At 34.3% G+C, this 22,816-nt stretch overlaps 1 protein-coding gene across 4 annotated transcripts in view; it reads right to left on the reverse strand.

Annotated features, from left to right (window-relative positions):
* ADGRB3 (adhesion G protein-coupled receptor B3) overlaps positions 1-22,816 on the reverse strand; it is a 758,270-nt gene that overhangs the window by 347,756 nt on the left and 387,698 nt on the right. For all 4 annotated transcript variants that reach the window (XM_063618730.1, XM_055257305.2, XM_063618736.1 and 1 more), the window contains 2 exons: positions 7,232-7,381; positions 6,220-6,295 (listed from right to left, as the gene is read on the reverse strand). In XM_063618730.1, the coding sequence (XP_063474800.1) occupies positions 6,220-6,295; positions 7,232-7,381 (226 nt within the window). The remainder of the gene's footprint in view (positions 1-6,219; positions 6,296-7,231; positions 7,382-22,816) is intronic.

The raw sequence follows: 22,816 nt of genomic DNA on the forward strand, positions 1-22,816 counted from the left end.
GGAAGCAAGCTGATTGTCCATCAATGGAAGAATGGATGAAGAAAATGTGGTATATACATAAACAATGAAATATTCTTCAGCTGTATAAAAAGAAAAAAAAATCTTATCATATGCTACAAGACAGGTGAACCCAAAGGATATTATGCTAATTGAAATAAATCAATCACAGAAAGATGAATACTGGATGATTCCACTTACATGAGGTATTTAAAGCAGTCAAACTCAGAATCAGAAAATAGAATGGTAGTTGCTAAGGGTCAGAGGGAGTGGGAAAAGGGGAGTTGTGCTTTAATGTGTATAGTCTTAATTTTGCAAGATGAAAAGTTTCTAGAGATCTGTTACACGAGTCATATAGTTAACATTGTACTGTACACTAAAAATAGTTATTATGGTAAATTTTATGTTTTTTTAACACAATATAAAATGTAATGCAGTTATAGAAAAAGCACCAATGGAGGAGATGGCAGAACTAATAGCACACATACAGTATTGCCAGATAAGATACAAAAAAAAAGATGTTATGGGTTTAATGGAAGTTAGTAAATTTACTATAGTCCTTTTTCATTTTTAGATTTATAGTTCATGTAGCTTCAAAAATGAAACTTTCATAAATGTTTTAAATGAATACACCAATTTAAATAAGACCAAAATAAAATAGATGATTTCATACAGTATGGGAATTTGGGTACTTTATCAAAATTTTAAAGCTAAATATCTTTGTTTTTAAAACTAAAATCAGCTGACAGCTGCTACAAAGTAGGATTGGGTTTACTTAAAGCTTGAAAGGAGTTAGAATTCACTGTAGGTTGCTAAGATATGTAGAATCTAGAATTTTAAAAATGCCAAGTGATCAGAGATTTACATTCACTTTTAAAATATCTGACCATACTAAATCCAGATTTTAAAAAATAATGCACTAAGTAATACCACAATATTTTATACTATAAGCTATGCCAATTTGTTATTTCCACAGATAATTTAAATTTCTAATGTTTTCATGAGAGGACATTCTAAAAAGCTACAGAACGTCACAAAACTAGAATATTCCATTGCAAAGTGAGAATTAAAAAGGAAGATTCAAAGTTTAGGTCCTAAACCTAAGGGCATGAGCTCTGGAGAGAGCTGACTGCTTCAGGTTGATTGCTTTCAGCGTGCATTGGAGAAAAGTGATTATGTCTTCAATTTTCTATTATATCCAATATTATTTTTCTATTCATTTTTAATTTTTATAGCTTAGGAATTCAAATGAGTTCCATTTCCTGAATATATAAAAATTTCAGCCTCATTTATCTTAATTAGGTTAGTGTACTTGATAAGAAATTCATGTGATTTTTGCATTATTGAAATTTGTTCTTTTCTTTAAAAATAATTTTGTAATAACTTCTGGTTTATGAAGACACTTTAGTTTTCATTCATCTGTATTTTTCTTTATTCCACTATAGTGGAATTTACATATACTTTTATTAGTTCTTTTATAATGTCTTTAATGTTAATCATTACATAAGATGCCTTTTTTACGGGACTACATTTTTCATGTCTTAACAGGATAACGACATACTGCTCACATACTCAGAACTTTCATGGCTTTCCCACAAAATTGGAAGCTGAACTTATTAAATGAGTCAGATAAATGATTGCCTATAACCATTTATTGATTTCTTGGTTTGAAGATATACTTGGATATACTTTTCTATTTCCTTAGAGATTATTTCCTTAAAATAAATTCTTAGAAGTAGAATTGCTATATCAATGACAAAGCACTTTTAAGTCTCTTGGTATTGCCAAATTGGTCTCCAAAAATGCTATAAAAGTGAGTTAAAATTCTCAGAACAGTTTATGAGCTTGCCAAGAGATGGATGTTTTCTAATTCCTTAATGTGAGTGGGGTCTGTATGTCAATATCTCACTCTCTCAAAGGACCCTCTGAACTGGGCTGGACATGCACATAAGTGGTCATGGGGGAATGGGAGGTGTGACAAACTCAAGCTTTGGTATTGACAGCCTGGGCTGGGGCCACCAGGCCAGCCCCAGTGCTCCCTGAAACTGCCCACACATAGCCACCCACTCTGGCTCTTACAAGATTTTCTGCAATGGATACAGATATACTCATGCGCTATCATAGGAGTCTATGGTTTGCATTGCTTAAAATAATAAATAGTAACAGAATAGAGGGAATGAAATATAGTAGAAAAGTCCTGGTTTTAGCAAACAAGACAAGTTGTATTATAACTCAGTTACCTAATGGACATATAATCTTACTCAGGTCACCTAAGCGATAAGGATCTCAGTTCTCTTATCTATAAAATAAGAGTTCTAGCTCACACTAAACCCTAAAAGACCTTACAGCATTAATATCTATGGTTCCATACATTTTTTTTTTTTATGGAGTCTTGCTGTGTCACCCAGGCTGGAGGGCAATGGTGGGATCTCTGCTCACTGCAATCTCCACCTCTGAGGTTCGAGTGATTCTACCACCTGAGCCTCCCAAGTATCTGGGACTACAGGCACGCACCACCATGCACGGTTAATTTTTGTATTTTTAGTAAAGAAGGGGTTTCACTATGTTGGTCAGGCTGGTCTTGAATGCATGACTTCAAGTCATCCAGCCGCCTCGGCCTCCCAAAGTGCTGGGATTACAGGCGTGAGCCACCATGCCTGGCCCATCCATACTTTCTGTCTATAAGAAATTATTCCGAAGAAGGAAGTTGAGAGGCTGAGAATAGCACATATTTAGTTTGGACTTCATCTGAAGCATATTTCCTTAAGTTGAAGTAACAATCTGAATCTACTTAACTTTAAAAGGGAGGACAATTGAATAGTAAAATAAAAATTGCAGCTCGAAGGACAGTTGAATGTATATTAGGGCTAAGAGAAGAAGAGAAATATCTCAATAAAAGAGTCAACATACAAAATTATTTTTGTCTTTGTATGAAGGACAATTTCTAAACTATATTTATTCAAACATTACAGCAAGTCCTCCTTCATAGTCTCTATGAGAAAAATTATGAAAATTATTATACCAAAATATACCATTTCTGGAAACCTAACAGCAAACCTACTCTTATTATTTCTGTGTATAACAAACGTGGCTTCACATATTTCAACAGATAATTAGTAAAATCCTCAACAAGGAATATATTTTATAAAAATTTGTAAATAATAACTGAACACATAGAATGAATTTGTACTTTTTATGCTGAATAAGATCTTTCCTATTGAGTTCAATTCACACAAACTTATACAGTAAAATTACAAAATACACATATTTTAATCCTCTGTTCCTAAAATATTTTCATAGTACAAACATTAAACGTCTGTGTGCCTTATTTTTAAAGATGTCTTATATAAGATATTTTATCAGATAGAAAAATTAATTATTATGCGGTGGCTCACGCCTGCAATCCCAGCACTTTGGGAGGCCAAGGCGGGCAGATCACGAGGTCAGAAGATCAAAGCCATCCTGGCTAACATGGTGAAACACCATTCCTACTAAAAATACAAAAAATTAGCCCGGCGTGGTGGCGGGCACCTGAAGTCCCAGCTACTAGGGAGGTTGAGGCAGGAGAATGGTGTGAACCCGGGAGGCGGAGCTTGCAGTGAGCCGAGATTGAGCCACTGCACTCCAGCCTGGGCGACAGAGTGAGACTCCGTCTCAAAAATAATAATAATAATAATAATTATCACAGAAAAAAATCCTTGACCTTTTATTAAGAACTGATCTGAGAGTTGCAATAGCAGGGGAAGTTTTAAAAGAATTAATACAGTACTGTTAGCAGGGACGCTGCTCAGTAAATATTTGCTGAGTGACTGTAGAAAAAAAAATCACCCTTGTTCATTAAAAAGTATATTTTCATTTAGCAGACCTATAATTAGTGCAGTTACTCATTAGACTTTCTGGAAGAATGTTTTGAAAAGGAGAAAAACAAGCTCGAGGGTACTTAGTGGTCACATTATGTTACTATAAGAGATAAAACAAAATGAGAAGTAAACACTAGTACTTCACCTTTCTAAGAGTACTTAACAAATATTTCATCCTGAGTATTCTATTGTCCTTATATCTGGTCAGTGATCTAAGCACTATTTAGTTGTCCTATAGACATTTACTAAATTACTTTATGGATACAAAGAATGTATAGGTAAACAAATTTGTAATTCTTATACAGAGGTTATTAAGGACTTCAATCTAAAGAATATGTAGAAACTTTCTGCAATGAAAATATAATTTCTGAAGGTGAAAAAAATTTTAAGTTCGATTACCACATTTTACTTATTAAAAAAAGTCAGTGAGTTGCCCAGTGGTCTATCTGAATCCCTTTGTGTTACAAGTGGCATCAGGGGAGCCAGTCCATAAGACTAGTCTCTACTATATCCATTAAATCATCCATAATGTATCCATTAATCTATCCATAAGCTGTAAGAGACAAACTGCCTCTGTCATGAAATTGTTTTAAAGTTGAAACATTAATTAAATGCTTCTTTTTCATTTTACAAAAAAGGCTGGGATCCCTTGGGAAATTTCCTGAGGAAATTTCCAATTATATTGACTGCATACACTTATAAAACTTGGAATAACCTGACTTCATTTGTGTAGGTGAGTGAGTGCTATGAGATTATATGGAACAAGATTAATCATAATGCAACCTTGCTGGGCATCTAGGAGGGAAACTAATCTAAAAAATTTATGTTGAATATTTCATTTATATTCACTATGTATCTCAAGAGCAAATAGGGAGAATGTAGCACATAAATACGTTTCTATTTTAAAGTTGAACTGAAGGCACACAATTACTGAGAGACTGGACAAGTTTATAAAGTTCTCGACATGTTTAATTGAAATGAAAACACAAGTCACCTGATTTTAAGTTAGTGTCTAGTCTAGAGTTCTTAAAATACAAGCTTTATATAAATGAATTGCCTGTTGAAATAAGTGCCTAACTTTGATTATCTGGACATTTTTGACTTTAGCATATCTCTCCTCAACATCAAACACAAAGATATAGGCAGTGTAACTATGACTAAATTTTATCTGTAACTGTAAATACCAATGAATTTTAATAAAACCACTGGAAAAGTTGAGAGTAGACTTTTTTGTTTTCAAACTTTTTTTCTTAGCAAAACACAAACACAAATAGATCCAAATTGAGGAATTCTAAATTCTATTCAGAGGAGAAGAGAGGTAAATAAATTTCAACTTCCCATGGCTGTCTCTATGGTTGAAGGAGACCCTGCATGGCAACGACAGGGGCTCTGGATGATTCTCTACCTATATTAATAACGTGCTTCACGTAGAAAGATTTTCTCTAAAGATTCAAGCCTAATTACTGCTGCTTCCTTGGGTGATTTTTTTTTCATCTGCACTGAACTCTAATTGTTTTTATTTATTAGATTATTTGTTTTGTCTGCAGTATAATTGCACACACCATTTATATTCTTTCCTCTCCAAAAATGTAAAGCTTTATTTATGAGGGTATAACAAAGAAGTCCAACTGTGATCATATTTAACTAAAACAACTTTATCTCTATCTTCCAAAATGAGGTGATGTGGAGAAACAGGTCACTATGAGTGATAACATCACAATCCAAGTAGATATGAATGTGTTTTCTGCGAGATTTGGTATAGTAGATAAGACAGTAAAGCAATTAAGTTAGTTTTGGTAGAATTACTATTTGTAATTGCTTTTAATATCTGGGAGGAGAGAAATTAATAGATTTCTTCCAGAAATAGTCCTCTAAATAAACAGCAGCATTTTTTAAAAAAAGTAGCTGTAATTGAAAATTTATTTCAAAGCAAACTAAGATCTTGTGCAAATAAACAATACCATGTTTTCCCAGTCACCATGACACTCCTTTAATTTCATGTCATGTTGATGAACGGTATCATTAAGTACAACTAAGGGGAGAAGACAGATTAATTTTACAATGACCCATTCTATTATAGGCACTTGCGATTTTTCTTTTCTTTTTTTTTCAGTATCAAGGCAAGGCCTTATTAGTTACAAAAGACTTTGCAGGGTTACAATCAGACACCAAAATTATCTTTTCTAGTTGTTTTGAAATGCATAATTGCTAATAGCCTGTTCATTAAATCTGTATTTTCTATTTCATTTAAGAAAAATCCCTTTGTATTACCAAGCTTATTTGACTATTTTTATAGAATGAGCTGTAATCACATTTTGGAATAATTTACAAAATTACAACAGTTTATTACTTTGTAGCTTACCTCAAAGTGGGCAAAATTAGATCTAAGTTTTTGTATAGGACTGCTCCAAGAACAAATACAGATGATTCATCTAATTCTAGAAAGAATAAAATTTGAAGTATTAGCAAACAGCAAGAAAATACTATGTCTTATAAAACTTTAATCTGCTAATTACAAGATAATTCCAGTACTTCCTTATGCAAAGATAAAGCCTAGTAAAAAGAAATGCATTCCTAACCATGAACATTAATGGTAGCTCTCGAAGATGTGTTTTCTATAGTTTTGCATCATGAAGGAAACTTCCTTTACCACGTTGAGACAAGAAGCTGCCTTAGTCGCCATTTAAGAGTTTAATTTCCCAATGATATAAGAAAAGAGAGCCAATTCTCTTTTGGATTTTTACCTCTTAAGGTCGAAATCTGCAAAAGTGACTACGGTGTCACTTTTGAAAAGAGCCATTAATTTTAAAGGCTATTAAAAATGTTCTAAAAACTTAATTTTTTCTCAAATTTGTTTTCTTTTATACTTTAAGTTCAGGAGTACATGTGCCGGTTTGTTACACAGGTAAACTTGTGTCGTGGGGGCTTGTTGTACTGATTATTTTATCACCCAGGTATTAAATTTGTTTTTGTATGCCAAAATAATATCTTCAAACCAAAGGAAATTTTAATGAGGCAGAAATAAAAATGACATTGCATGGAAAATACAACACATTTCAATACCTAAAGGTAAAATAGTAGTCCACATGCTCTATACGGGTATAAAACCATGAATATTGAAACTTGACCATGTCAAGCTCAGGTCGATAATTTGCACTTGTATATTCTTCACACTGTAATAGACTGTTTTCTTCAGTAAATTTTCAGAGACTTTTAAACCGAGAATAAGTTGTCCATATTTAGAAAATTAGTTTAAAATAATGATTACAGACTATTTCTAAACTGTTTAATGTAAGAAGATGTATACCTAATTTCTAATTAAATGACCTTATCAAAAATGTCTTGTTCAAGCTCATATTATTTCAGATACTTACCTTTTGATGACACCGGAGTGAAAATGCTTTTTGGAATTACTACCCTGTCTTCTGAGTTTCTTGCCCAGTCAACCATTCCCTTCCGTCCTTTCATTGGAAAGTTGATGTCTGTTAGAACAGAGGCTGCAGGAAGCTTCTGAATACTAGCCACTATTAAAAAAGAAATAATAATTTCAATTAAACTTGCTTTACATTTTAGTGTAATCAATATTGATCAAGGCAAATCTTGCAGTATATTCAAAATAAAATTTCAAGTCAAAATTATATTTATCAGAGCAACGAAATAACGTATGTCTTCTTACTAGACAAAATTTCTCATTCAGGTTGCTGAATTTTACTTATCAGTCTTAGTTTTTGTTGCTTTCAGTGGGAATCACACAATGTGGTCAATAATGGAGTGGGTATTCTGAGAGTATTAACAGGCACTGCTGTATTGATTGTTCATGGTTGGTCTCCATTTTAATTGTTAGAAACTCATACTATATTTTGTAAAAACATTTTGATTAACAGACTTGACTAACGGATTGAAATTTGCATTTAAATCTGAATTTTGTCTTAAGAAGAAACTTTCTGCATTTTCATTTGAACATTGTCTTTGGAACAAACTTTTCATGGATTAGATAGGGTACCCTGAAGAAATGGAGAACAAGGCCATATTACTTTGGGAGATAGAACTGTCAGAATCTATATAATAAAGGTACCAATGATGTCAGAATTGCAAAACCAAAATAATATGTAGAAATGGTGATCAAATAGATTAATAATAATTCTTAAAACTTCTCTCTAAAATTGGAAGTAAAAATGTGTGTGTATAAATATATATCTAAACAGAATTGTGTACTTAATACCAATAAATATTATAATACATATCAGAAAATGTATGAATAAGTTTAGTAATACTTTAATATATTTTATTACATTCAATAGTTATATACAAGTTTATATGACATATAAATTTATAATGTGTAATAAAACGATGATGATAAATACTCCAGCACTTCTAGATTATAAGCATTTTCAATTATGAAGTGTAATTTGTAAAACTTTTGGATAGGTCCACACTTGTTCTATATCATATTTTCAAGTGTCCCTTGGAGAATTTATACGGAAACATGATGCAGACAATTGTAAAAGCTATTGCAATTGAAAAGCTAAAGTAAAAATTCATTGTCTGGGCGCGGTGACTCACGCCTGTAATCCCAGCACTTTGGGAGGCCGAGGCGGGTGGATCATGAGGTCAGGAGATCGAGACCATCCTGGCTAACATGGTGAAACCCCGTCTCTACTAAAAATACAAAAAATTTAGCCGGGCGTGGTGGTGGGCGCCTGTAGTCCCAGCTACTCGGTAGGCTGAGGCAGGAGAATGGCATGAACCCGGGAGGCGGAGTTTGCAGTGAGCCGAGATGGGGCCACTGCACTCCAGCCTGGGCGACAGAGCAAGGCTCTGTCTCAAAATAAATACATAAATAAATAAATAAATACACTCCTCATAAGTGAATTTCACTTAAAAGAATTTGTAATTCAAGTCAGGAGGACAAAAACTAAGAATTTAACAATCTTAGTTGTATAAATATATTACTGCACCACTTAGCTTAAAATTAAATTCGTCATGTATTCGTATATCACATTAGTGAAATCGCACTTTATTAAAGTTCTTTCAGGTGATTAGTCAATCCATTATCAGCATAGGATGGAATTTCATTTATCCTCTAATATGACATACTAAGCTTTAAAAAGTACTTTGTAAGTAATGTTAAAGGAAAGAAGGTACTGGGTAACACATAAATAAATAATGGATGTTAAATGCTGTTTCGGGATACCAGCTCTAATATAGTTTCTTTAAATTCTAAAACAATATACTTTTTGCTGTCCATAAATAAGCTAGTTCATCTTTCCTACAGGGTCCAAATCCCTTCTGTATATAGATGAGCAGGTCAGCAAGTTAGTAGGACATTCTTTCTTGAGTCCTCTAAGCATTATTCAACGTGTAGAATTAAGTGTATCTACTGTTATATGCCTTAACTCTAACTTTTGATGTCTTGGGGTTTAGAAGAAATTTATTTCACTTCTTTGATCCAAAAACTGCTGAAAAGGAGTAAAGGTTTTCTGTCATACAACTAGTTTATATTATAAAAGAGAATAAAAGATACATTATTGGACCCTGAGGTCTAATAATCTCTCTGTCTCTATACACATTAGATGGAAAACAAAAAACAAACAGAAAGGCATAACCAATGGATGATATTCTGTATGAACCATACATCACTTTACTCATAATAAATGCTAGTCTAATACCATATTCATAAATCTATAAATTGATACAGTTGTACATGCATGGGTCTTTATGAAATACACTCATTCTTCAATTAGAGGCATATTAGCTGTTAAATTATTATTATATAAATTAGACTGTATTTTTGAACATAGTCTAGATTAAAGGAATGGAAAAATCAGTTAGGATCACGAATTTATGCAATAAGTCCCTTAAATTGCATAGTTTTCAGTGTGAGAAGTGCACAAAAATAAACACGTATTTATTAATTATGGTAGGAATGTAATGGAGGTTTTTACTATTATAAGTATGTACACATTCTAAGTGGTTTGAGATGTTTGCACGGATGGTAACTAAGATCCTGAAATATGTCTCTGTTTCTTAAGGTATTTTATTTCATTTTTAATTAGAAAATCAAAATATTATATAATTATCATGTAAAGCATGTTGTTTTAAAATATATATACATTGTGGAATAGATAATTTGAGCTAATAGCATAAACACTACCTCACATACTTTTCATTTTTTGTGCAGTGAGAACACTTAAAATCTACTCTCTTAGCAAAATAGTTCTTAAAGTAGTATGAATCTTTCAATAAATCCGTCATGAAAAGGATATACTTTCATACACTGATGAGATTCAAATTATACCTGTGAAATTATCAATATACGTTTTTACAAATATGAAATTTAAAGTTATACATATTTAACTCTACGCTAGACAGACATGTCTAAAATAGCAATGTGGTTCTTTATGACCCCTTAGTAATAGATGAGAAAACCTATTTCCATGTAGCAAAGGTAATTTATAGATGACTTTTACTTCTTTCTTTTTCTACTTCCTGTACAAGACACTAGATCAATCCAACCTTCAATCCCTTTCCTTCTTCAGAGTTTAATTGTCAAAACACTCAGGTAAAATTTTGATGCAGTTAACATCTTTAGGGAAGTAGGAAGCTCATATGTTAAGTGAATACAAAAGAGGTAAGATTTAAAAATGTAACGCCTTAAACTACATGTAAGTAAATATGTACCTCATGCTGATAAAGGGACCTAAATAAAAAGCATTAAGTGCATAATCTACATATCCTGCTTCTGTAACAATTCCTGAATTAAAATCAGTCATTGTGGGTGTTTAGAAGATGGGGCAGCTTTCCTCAAACATTGAAAAAAAAGCCTTTCTTACAGAATATTAAAGTACTTAAAATAAATCTCAAAGGACTCTGTCCCTGAACAAACAGGCACATCTTGAGTACTCCAAGAATTATCCTAAATTCACTGTATCGTGTTTTCATTACAACACTAGATTTGATTTCTCATGCAATAAAAATAGGTGACTCATCACTGATAAACCTTAGAGAAAAACCAGCTGCACTTCCATTTTGCAATTTTAATACTTTCATTTTGAATTTGGATAGGCAGCATAAAATTCCTTTGAAAGCATCATGTCTTTTATTGGCCAAACTTTCAAACGGTTCAGGTTCAGTATAGATTTTTGTTCATCAGAAAGCATAGGGAATTTTTGCAGGTGGGTTTAAAAGCACATGAGCTGTTTTTCTTGGTAACCAGTGAGCACTCCTTTGATACATCAAAGCACGATAATAATTCTAACCTTTTCCCTGAGGGAAATAATGAAGTTTTGGCCCTTTGGCTGTATTGAGGTCCTGGAGGATGAGGATTCTGTCTTATTCATCCTTGTTGTGAGTGGTTCACATACAAATTGGAGGTAGTTAATTTGATGCATCAGTTGCATTACAGACAAGAATGGAAGGCATGCGAAAGAAAAAGTCTAGGAGCGAGAATGGAAAAGTGGAGGGATGAAGGCTGTAGGGATGAGCAAAATGGACAAAGGCCAAAATATGAGAACAGTGGTCACTAGAGTAGCTCACACAGACTTATGATCTGGATCCAATATTCAAATCCCTGATTTTTTAGGGTAACAATTTATCCTAGATTTTACAGACCTGTTCTGGTTTACTCCTGCTGCTTTGTATACTTATTTATAGCATCCTCTATCAGTCTCAAAAGTTTCAGTTTGAAAGATAAATTTCATGTTCATCTTATAAGTTGTGTGACTGAGCAAATTGCCTAAACTCTCTGTGTCTCAATGTCTTTTTCTGTAACATGAGAACAATATTATCTATCTACCTCACTGAGCTGTTGGAGGAGTAAAAATGTTACTATCAAGAACTGAGAATAGTTCACCTGGAACAGTGTTTGGTGCTTGAATGGTTCCATGTCACTGTTGTCTATTATTACTGGAGCAGGTTTTCCAGTTATCAAATCCAAGAGAACTACCCCACAGTGTGTCCACAACATTATAACATATTTGACTATGTAGCATACATTATTTTCTGGTTGTCCTTCAGTGACCCTAGGCATGAGATTATATATTCAAAACTTATGTTGATTATATTCATATAACAAAAGGCAGGAACTGCACCAAAAATAGACAGAGCTTCTCTTTAGTACTTAAATGTACCACCTGGGAGTTACATAAGGGTTCCTTTTTATTTAATCTTCTTTTCTTTTTCCTTCATCTTTTCTTTTCTTTCCTTTTCCTTCCTTCCTTCCTTCCTTTCTTTCTTTCTTTCTTTCTTTCTTTCTTTCTTTCTTTCTTTCTTTCTTTCTTTCTTTCTTTCTTCTTTCTTTCTTTCTTTCTTTCTTTTTCTTTCTCTCTTTTCTCTCTTTTTCCTTCTTTTCTTTTTCTTTCTCCTCTTCTCTTCTCTTCTCTTCTCTTCTCTTCTCTTCTCTTCTCTTCTCTTCTCTTCTCTTCTCTTCTCTTCTTTTCTCTTCTCTTTTCTTATAGAATCTGCCAGAGGGAAGGGGCTGCCTTCTTTGGGTACACAAGGTCAGCCAGGTTAAAAAATTATCTTGCCTCAATAGAGTGAGAGAATCACTGCATCCAGAACGTCAAATTCAGTATTTCCACTGCAGCCAAGACCATAAACCGCAAAGAGCATTTCAAAAGCATTGCATTTAAGCATCAACCTAAGTGCTAAGTGCAGTAACTTAAGTTCCATAGCACTCAGTTGATTAAAGGAAACACTCATGCAACGGCACCTCATCACCATAAACAAATGTTGAAGGGGATACAAAATAACTTTAAGGGCTGTCTTAAAAACCGTTCTTTTTATTGTTGCCTTATACTGATGTTTTCAATATATTTGAAGTTTGCATCATTTTTCATGTTGATTCAGAGGGAAAAACTTACAAATGGAACCTTGACTCATCAATAGTAGAAAATTGCCCAGTTATCAAAATGGAATTGCTTGTGGAAAACATCACTCAATATCACTAGATGGTCACCTGTACTGTTTTGAAATTCTGTAGGAAAAATATAGGGTCAGGAGAGAACGATGCATTGCCTCAGTGTGTTAGAAAAGCATCTATTTGTTTTGTTAGTGTATCCATAGCAAGCACACAGGGACTGAACTGAATCTACATGTAGTATTACTCCTTTGGCATTAACAATTTTTTTTTTAAACATGACATATATTTACATAGCAATGCTAAGTACCTTGTAAAATACTAAAGGCATATGGGAGGGAAGGGAAGGATAGCTAACATTTATTGAACACTTGTATGACTCCAGTAATTTCATTCATTTCTTACTTCATTCAACAGTATTTACCAAATGCCTCCTGTGTGCTAGGCACTGTTCCTAGCACAGCATTTGGCCAAATGCTTTACAGACGATATCTTAGTGTATTAGGTTGTTCTCGTGTTACAATAAAGAACTGCCCAACACTGGGTAATTTATAAAGAAAAGAGGTTTAATTGACTCTCAGTTCTACAGGGCCACGGAAGCTACAGGAAACTTACAATCATGGCAGAAAGGGAAGCAAACATGTCCTTCTTCACATGGCAACAGAGAGAGAAATGAATGCTCAGTGAAGGGGGAAGTCCCTTATAAAATCATCAGATCTCATGAGAACTAATTAATTATCACAAGAACAAGATGGGACGAACCACCCCCATGCTACAATTATCTCCATCTGGCCCCTCCCACGCCACGTGGGGATTATGGGAACTACAATTCAAAATGAGATTTGGGTAGGGACACAGCCAAATCATATCACTTAGTTAACATTTAAAACATCGTGGCCAGGCATGGTGGCTCACATCTATAATCCTCACACATTGGGAGGCCAAGACAGGAGGATCCCTTGAGCCCGGGAGTTCAAGTCCAGCCTGGGCAACATAGTGAGACCCATCCCATATGTAAATATATATATATATATATATATATATATATATATATTTGTCAGGCATAGCATTGCACACACAGCACACACAGCCTACTAGAGAGGCTGAGGTGGGAGGATCCCTTAAGCCCTGGAGGTCAAGGCTGCTGTGATTGCACCACTGCACTCCAGCCTGGGCCACAGAGTGAGACTCTAAAAAAAAAAAAATTCCTACGAGCTATCTTTATTAGCAACATCCTTATCATTATTATCAAGATGTTCATTTTACAAATGAGGAGGCACACTGTGATTTTGCACTGTGTGGTGCAATGTGATTTTATGTATTAAATTGACAGCAAATTTATTTTGCCTCATTGTAATATTTTCTACTATGTATAAAAGACATACATAATGATTTCATCTGAGAAATAAAATTCTCACTTATCAGTCAGGAGATCATAACTATACCAGTAAAGAGTGGTGGTTATCAAAAGGGGAAATACCTATATGCTCAGTTTAATTTGCCTAGCACAATCCTTATGTTCTAACATTTCTATGAAAAATCGTATTTTAGGATTTTGCAACAGTGGTCTATAAGAAACATTCAGTTATCTATACAGACATTTCTACTTGTCCTCTGCACCCTACTCTCCTCATCTATTATTATTTCTTTCCCACAGGGCTGGGATTGAAATGTTCAGGACAGAGAAAAAGAATAGGATTGCTGGAGAGTAACATGTAGCCATCACTTCCCTGGAAACAAAGCAGCTTAGGAGGGCATCTCCAAGGACCACAGTGCCCGAGAGAGTTCTAACAGCTCGATCTCCACCATCACCATTACATAGGTTAAGATGTCCAAGTTCCAGAAGTGTCCTCACGCAGAGATTTAGATGGGAAACATTCTTCACCTTAGGAGTTTATAATTAATTTTTAAAGAGAAAGATTCTTTGATGCTCAAAAGTACACAAACTAAAAGGCCAGTCAAGAAAGTAACTATGTAGCATTTTATAGGTTCATTTTTCAACTTGTTAGTTTTTAATAATGTAATATGTATATAGAAACTTTAAATACTTAGCTATTTTGCATATTCGTTTTAGCATAGAAATGGTAAATAAACTTGTAAATTATTTGTGACTCATCAACTTCAAATTCTTGTGTTTTTTTTTTTTTGTCCATTAGTCATTTCAAAGCCTGGGCATCCTGGGCAGTGGGGCACATCTTTGCCTTTTGCTCAAGGGCTCTCTGCTAGACTTCGGTGCTCTCCATTGAGGACTCCCCCAGCTTCCTCTCAGGCCACTCCTACTTTCTCAGCATTTAATAATGTTGGTATACAGGGTGAATCCAGAGCCATATACCCAACTCTTATAAGTTTTATTGGCATGCAGCCACACCCATTCACTTATATATTGTGAAAGTTGTCTGAATCGAAATGGAGTCACCTGTGTGAAACAAAGAAAGAGAGAGAGAGAGAGAGAGAAAGCAAGAAAGAAAGAGAAAGAAAGGCAAAAACCTGACAATAGAGTGGGGCAAAGCGATGAAGACAGGATTCTGATGCATAAATGCCTGATAATAAGAATCACAAAAGCCTACAAAACCCACAACCTTACACAAAGGCCACTAAGACTTTACACAAAAATATGCTGCTGCAACAATAGCTACCCAGCAACTGTCTAACCTCAGACTGGCACCACTCTCATTATTGATCCTCATATATAAATATAATTATCTCAAAACAATTATGTAGGGCCGGGTGCGGTGGCTCATGCCTATAATCCCAGCACTTTGGGAGGCCAAGGCGGGCAGATCACGAGGTCAGGAGATCGAGACCATCCTGGCTAACACAGTGAAACCCCGTCTCTACTAAAAATACAAAAATTAGCTGGGTGTGGTGGCACGTGCCTGTAGTCCCAGCTAGTCGGGAGGCTGAGGCAGGAGAATGGTGTGAACCCGGAAGGCAGAGCTTGCAGTGAGCCGAGACTGCACCACTGCACTCCAGCCTGGGCAACAGAGCGAGACTCTGTCTCAAAAAAAAAAGAAAAAGACAATTATGTAATCTTCCTCATTTTTCCTTTAAAAACCCTTATCTTCCTTTACCATTCTGAATATGCACATAGTTTACTTTGGCATGCTAATTCTCATTACAATGCCCATTCATGAATAAATATTTCTCTTGTAGACAGCCTCTCTCTTTTTGTTACTTAGATTGACAATGTTATTCCTGTCTGCTTTCATGCTACAATGGCAGAGTTGAGTAATTGCAGTGGAGACTATGTCGCCCATAAATCCTAAGATACTTACTATCTGTCCCTTTACAGAAAAAGCTTGCCTACATCATCTTAGATACACAGTAGCCCTCCCCTTATCCACAGAGGATATGTTCCAAGATCTTCAGTGGATCTCCAAAACCATGGATAGTACCAAACTATATATATACAATTTCTTTTTTCTTCTTCACAACTTCAAGGATAAAAGATTCATTCTTATCATAGATCTTAGCAAACTAAACATATGTTTTTTTTTTTTTCTTTCCTTATTACCTTGGAAACTTTAACCTTTTTCCTTAAAGTAAGTACTTTGTTCTTTCTCTTTGGCATGTCCAATTGCCAGCATCACTACTCTTTGAAGCCATTATTAAGTAAAATAAGGGTTTTACACAACTACTGCTATACCTTAACAGTCAATCTGATAAACATGCTGGCTACTAAGTGACTAATGGGTGCATAGAATAGACAGTGTGGACATGCCAATCAAAGGGATGATTCACATTTGGGGCAGGACAGAGTGAGATGGCATGAAATTTCATCATGCTACTCAACGGCACACAACTTAAAACTTATGAATTGTTTATTTCTGGAATATTTTCATTTAATATTTTCAGATTACAGTTGATAGTGGGTAATTGAAACCAGGTAAAGCAAAACCTTACATAAGAAGGAACTACTGAACCTTGAACAGGCTATTTTTGAAGATGATAATTATTCTTTAAAGAGAAATATTATTTAAAACTTCTTAGTTTTGTCACTTTGTTACCTATTGAATGCTTATTCTTTTTACGCTACACATAATATAATGGGGAAATGTAAGGTGATTATAGCACCTTCCTTTTAGTTTTCAAGAAGAGTATGTTTTATGGTCTTTTAGAAACAGATCCTTGTAAATGTTCATCTTCTTTACCCAAGTAATTCATGATTTCGATCCAAACATGAACACAAAATAAAATGTGGTAGAATTCATGTTTGTATGTTTCTCTGAAGATTAAAAACAAATCAATATGAGAAATGCCTTAGGAAATAAATTCCCCCTCTTTCCTCAACAAGTAAGATTAAGAACAGCATTCCTGCAGAGGAAAGAGTGTTAGATGATAATCAACCAAGTACGAAACAAAGAGCTTGTGTATACACAGCATTATTAACTCACTGTGTGTGTGTGTGTGTGTGTGTGTGTGTCTGTGTATTCATGATATCGTATTTGATACTCAAGGGTGTTCAAACCTTATTAGAGAAATAAGTCAGGAATCTAAGAGGAGTTAGGCACCAATGCAGGCAAAAAAGAACAGAAGGCAACAATACAAGGGCTTCCCAAGATAGCAAATCACTCATTCCCAGAAGAGCAGTGGCAATGAAAGTGTTATAACTTAACAAAGGAAAAGCGATCATTGTAGACAGAAGAATTCATTCTATACATTTATTTATCCAATAAACCTCTATGGAACCTCTACAGTATTCCTTGGGCTATCCTAGCAATTAAGAATTTAACAAATGAACAAATACACTTGTGAAAAAGTCTCCATCCTCGTGGGACTGGCATAGTATTTGGGGAGAGACAGACAAGGAACAAATAAACAAAATGAGATAGAAGGTCAGTAATGATAAACGAAAGACAATAATGGATTAGGCTTGGGAAGCTATACTAAATAGAAAAAGCTTCTCATGTAAGCTGACATTTGTGCAGACACCTAAAAGAAGTCAGGTGGGAAGCTATGAAGATATTGAGAAAGTGACACAATAGAGCAAGAACTTAGGAAAGACCCACTTTTAGAGGATAAGGGGAAATAAATAGGGAAAGATACCACCAAAATAAATGGTGAGAGACAGGAAGAGAGACAGGCAGAGAGAGAGAGAGAGAGAGAGAGAACCACAACAGCACATTAACTTAGAAAGGGATAGTTTAATAATGAGAGGATGGTTTTATAAGGAGTCAAAGGCTTTATAAGGATTATGTAGAACGAAAAACAGCCATTGGATTCAAAAAATGAAAACCACACTCTAAAATTAGTTTTAGGCTTAAATCATGCTCTATAGCATGAGTTGACAAACTTCTTTCTACAATGAGCTAAAACGTAAATATTTCCAGTTTTGTGGGCTATCAGGCCTTTGTTGCCACTACCTAACTCTGCAATTATGATGTGAAGGCAGCCACAGACAATTCATAAATAAATGATCATGCAAGGAAATATGGTATTTAATCATATAAGCAAAGCCAATATTGAGATTCTTTAATTCAACAAACGCTTACTAATTGGAATCCTTTATTTTCCACTACCAAAGCACTTTCTTCTGCAGTCTTTCCCATCTTACTAGAAGGTGTCACCATGTACTCAGACATTCAAACCACACATCTGGGGGTCATTCTTTACTTCTGATTTTTTCGCCCCCTACAACCCACCCATCAACATGTCTTCTTGGTGTTATTTCTGGAACATGTCTTCAATCACTGCATTTCCCTCTGTCTCCATTCCATAACCTGCCAAAGCCACCAGAATCTCTCAACCGAATTAATTCAAGAGCTGTCTGATTGGCTTTCTTTATTCTACTCCTGCCCCTTAATTCTTTCTCTCATAAACCAGAGTTATCATTTTTAAATATAAAGCAGATTATGACTTTTTCTTACTTGAAATAATTCAATGGCTGGCCAGTGCTCCTAGAAAAAAATCCAAATTTTATGCCTTGACCTACAAAGCTCTGCATGGCTTGGCTCTGTACATCTCTGCAGTCACATTATGCATGGCTGTCTTGTTTGGTGACCATGACTAAGATGCACAGATCTTTTCTACCACAGGGCTTTTTCTTTCTAACTAGAACATTCTTTCCTTGTACTCATCCATGGGTCTCCGCTGAATTATTTTTTCCTTAGCTTGGTCTGTCCTAACTACCCCATATAAAGATATCCAAGCCTCCATTTCTCACTATTATGTAATTCTGTTTTTTTTTTTTTCACATAGACTTACTCATTTTCTGCCTCCCACACTAGACTTTAAATTCCAAAAGGATAGGCATTGTTCTGTATATTGTTATGTGCTAAGATCTTAGCATATAGTGAGTTTGGTGCAATAACTGTCCATATTTTTTTTAATAGATGAGGTTTACCAAGGGCTTAATTAGAGGCAGTGAGTTTAATATGATCAATTTGTGCCCTGGAGTCAACCAGGACTAGTTTTCCATTTACTTTGTGAACTTTGGCAAGTCATTTAATTGCTGTTCACTTTGACCATCTGTAAAAATCAATAACCTTTCATTAGGATTAAGTTGGAGGCAGTTAACTCACTCCTTGTACACAGATTCAACTCATGCCAACTCTTTTTTATTCTTCACTTTAACCATTCTCTGCCTTGTATAAAACGCTGTGGAAGATCCAAAATTAAGAAAGAAAGAGTCCTTGCATTTAAAGAGATTACAATATAGTGAAAGATATACTTCACATAGTATCTTAAGTATGGGCATAATAGGTATAAGACGTTTTCTTCTTAACTCCAGACCTAATACTAAACTGTCTACTTGGACTTTTTCATGGAATTTCTTCAGGCATCTCAAATGTGATGTATACAAAGCTTAACTCTGGATTTCCACCCACTCTTCATCAAAATATGCATTCCCTGTGTAATCTTTCCCATTTCTGTAAACAGCAGTCTATCAACTTTACTCAAGCCAGAAATCAGTGTTAACCTTGACACATCTATGTCCTCACTTCTTGAATCCAATTCATCATTGTACTTACAGTTTCACTTCTAAAACATAGCTTAAAGTTGTCTTCTCATGCCCACCTTGACTGTCACATTAGTCCATCAGATCCTATCTAAATTGAAACAGCTCACTATGTTCCCTGCTTCCATTGTTGTGCCTTTCCTATTAATTCTCCATAATGCAGCCAGCATAGGTTTTAAGTATAAATTGAATCATGTTACTCCCAAGTTTCCTGTTATACTTGTATAAAATACGAGATCCTTTTCAGGGTCTCCCCAACCTGGTCTCTAACTTCTTCCTCTATGTTAGCTCTTGACCTTTTACATTAACAATTACTCTTCAGTCATACTTTCAGTCTTTCATTTCAACCAACTCCTCTCTGGGCTAATTATTATATCGGGTCCTGGCTTGTTTATGGATCTGTAGATACTTACTTCATCTTACTAAAATAAAACAAAACACACACACACACAAAAACAAAAAAACCCATAAGTCCTATACCTTTTTCAAAATAGAGAGAACTGAAGTATGTGTGCCTAACCAAATATAATTTTTTGAAGAGAGAAAAGGGGTAATAGCAGCAATAGAAGACGCCATTTACTAAGCATTTAAATCCTCATACCAGCGAATTACTTCATTTGATGCCACAACACACTCTGAACCAAGCACAATTAATTATATTTTATAGACTAATTTTGGATCATAAAGAAGCAAAAGTATATCTTAATGGTGTTGTAGTAGAAATTCATGAGTTTATAGTTGGAATTATAAACAAACTAAAGGATGATGATTAATAAAATTAATACATCAACTCTATATTTGAAAACATCATGTCTTCATGATGTTTCATATGAAGCAATAGACTATTAAGGACACTAAAGTTCAGAAAATAATTTTGGTCTTTGGATTATTAAACAAACAAATCCTGAAACAAACAATAGCTTACTCTCCAACCCCACAGACACTCTATGATCAAACTGAGTGTTCTATTTCACTTTATATAGTTATACTCTTTTTAACTATATAAAATTTACCAGTGAACACTAATTGAGTTCCACTAACACTAAATGAGTGATGGTTTTGACTCCTTTTAAAACCATCCTTTCATTATTAAACTATCCCTTTCTAAGTTAATGTACTGTTGTTGTTCTCTCTCTCTCTCTCTGTCTTCCTCTCTGTCTCTCTTTCTGTCTCTCACCATATAGTTATATATTTATAGATATATAAATATATAGTTATAATTTATATATAGCTATAATTTATAAAATATATAGCTATATAATTTATATAATTATATATAGTATAAAATAAATTTATAGCTATATAAATTTATATAGCTAAAAAGAGCATATCAACCAATTATAATTATTTTATCTATGTAGTCTAAATTATATTACAAAATAATTATTTGCTTCTCCGTTAAGAATTATTTAAAAATAAATATTCCATATTTCTAAAATTCTGTGATTTTAAAGATATTTTAGATTTTCAGAATACTTTTAAATATAATAGATGTTATTTTGGGGCAATAAGGTAAGTATTTGGAGTTAGGGAAAATTAAAAGACAAATAATCAGGGAATTAATCTGGAAAAAGCAAAAGATGACTATGTAAAAAGTAGAGAGGAAGGCCAGACTCTGTAATAAAAAGTACAGATTATTCTAAAGGAGGAAGGTTCATATTTCAAAGAGGAAAACTATGGCTAAATGGATATTGAAGATGCTTACTAAACATTTTATAGTAATAAAGAAAATGCTTTAGTATCTTAGTCTCAATTATGTATTCCCACTTCATTTGAGAACCCTGTTAATACATTCAATGAATCAGGTTTTGTCTGAATTCAGAATATATATTTGGGAATATAACCTATTATGCAATATAAATCACTCCCTTATGAACAGTTCGCTTCTACTTTGTAGTCATCAGCTATGCCTTCGATACAATACTGTTCAGTATAGACAATTATATGCCCCTTAAATCTTGTTATTGTAGGATTCTTAGTTCAGTTTAACTTTCATTAAAAGGTATCTTCATTCTTTAATATAACTTTGAAAAAAACCACCTAATTTTTCCTTAGGCCTGTAGCATGAATTTTAATGATATCTAAAACAAGTGCCTATCTGGTTCAAACACTGATAAATATTTTAGAAGATACACACACAAACACACATTCGTACCTGCTCTCTCATGTACATATGCCACAGGTCAAAACAAAAGACCAAATTAAAAAAATATGCTAAACTAGCCATAGAAGAAATTATTTATATTTCTAAAGTTAAAGCTGTTCATATGGAAAATTTAATTGCATTGCAAAAGAATGAAAAAAAATATATATATATATATATATATTTTTTTTTTCTGAGGCGGAGTCTCACTCTGTCGCCCAGGCTGGAGTGCAGTGGCGCGATCTCTGCTCACTGCAAGCTCCGCCTCCCAGGTTCACGCCATTCTCCTGCCTCAGCCTCCCGAGTAGCTGGGACTACAGGCGCCTGCCACCACGCCTGGCTAATTTTTTTGTATTTTTAGTAGAGACGGGGTTTCACCATGCTAGCCAGGATTGTCTCGATCTCCTGACCTCGTGATCCAGCCACCTCAGCCTCCCAAAGTGCTGGGATTACAGGCGTGAGCCACCGCGCCTGGCCGCCTTAATATTTAATATTTTCTAAACCAAGAAGACATAGTAATATTTACCTTTTCAAAGAAAAATATCTTACTTTAATGCTTTCAAGGCACTAGCCTTATTGGATTACTGGATAACTAAATTGATACATTTTAGATTCTTGTATCTGTTAGGGTTTATATATCAGAAGAACTTTTGAAATTCCTTAAAACTAATAATTATAGCACTCTGTATTTGAAGATCTTATTTAGTCTAAAACCATTCCCTTCTTATTTGATATTTTCAGCATCAAATAATTCCTAAGGAACAGTTGTGAAATAGCTGTAAGTGGGTGTAGCAACATTCATTGGTCTAAAGTAAATTCATAAAGATTACTGTATCTAAATATTAAGGGTGAAACCACATAAAGAGCTTGAAAATTTAGATCCTGTTCACTGTGTCTGCACTTTTCCTTGAGAATTTTCATGTTATAGAATTGATAATCCCATAAGATTTATCTTAAGACACTGAACTTTATTAGCAATTGATACTAAGTAGAGCGATCAG

The sequence above is a fragment of the Symphalangus syndactylus genome, chromosome 2, assembly GCF_028878055.3.
Source record: "Symphalangus syndactylus isolate Jambi chromosome 2, NHGRI_mSymSyn1-v2.1_pri, whole genome shotgun sequence".
In the NCBI taxonomy this organism is placed as follows: domain Eukaryota; kingdom Metazoa; phylum Chordata; class Mammalia; order Primates; family Hylobatidae; genus Symphalangus; species Symphalangus syndactylus.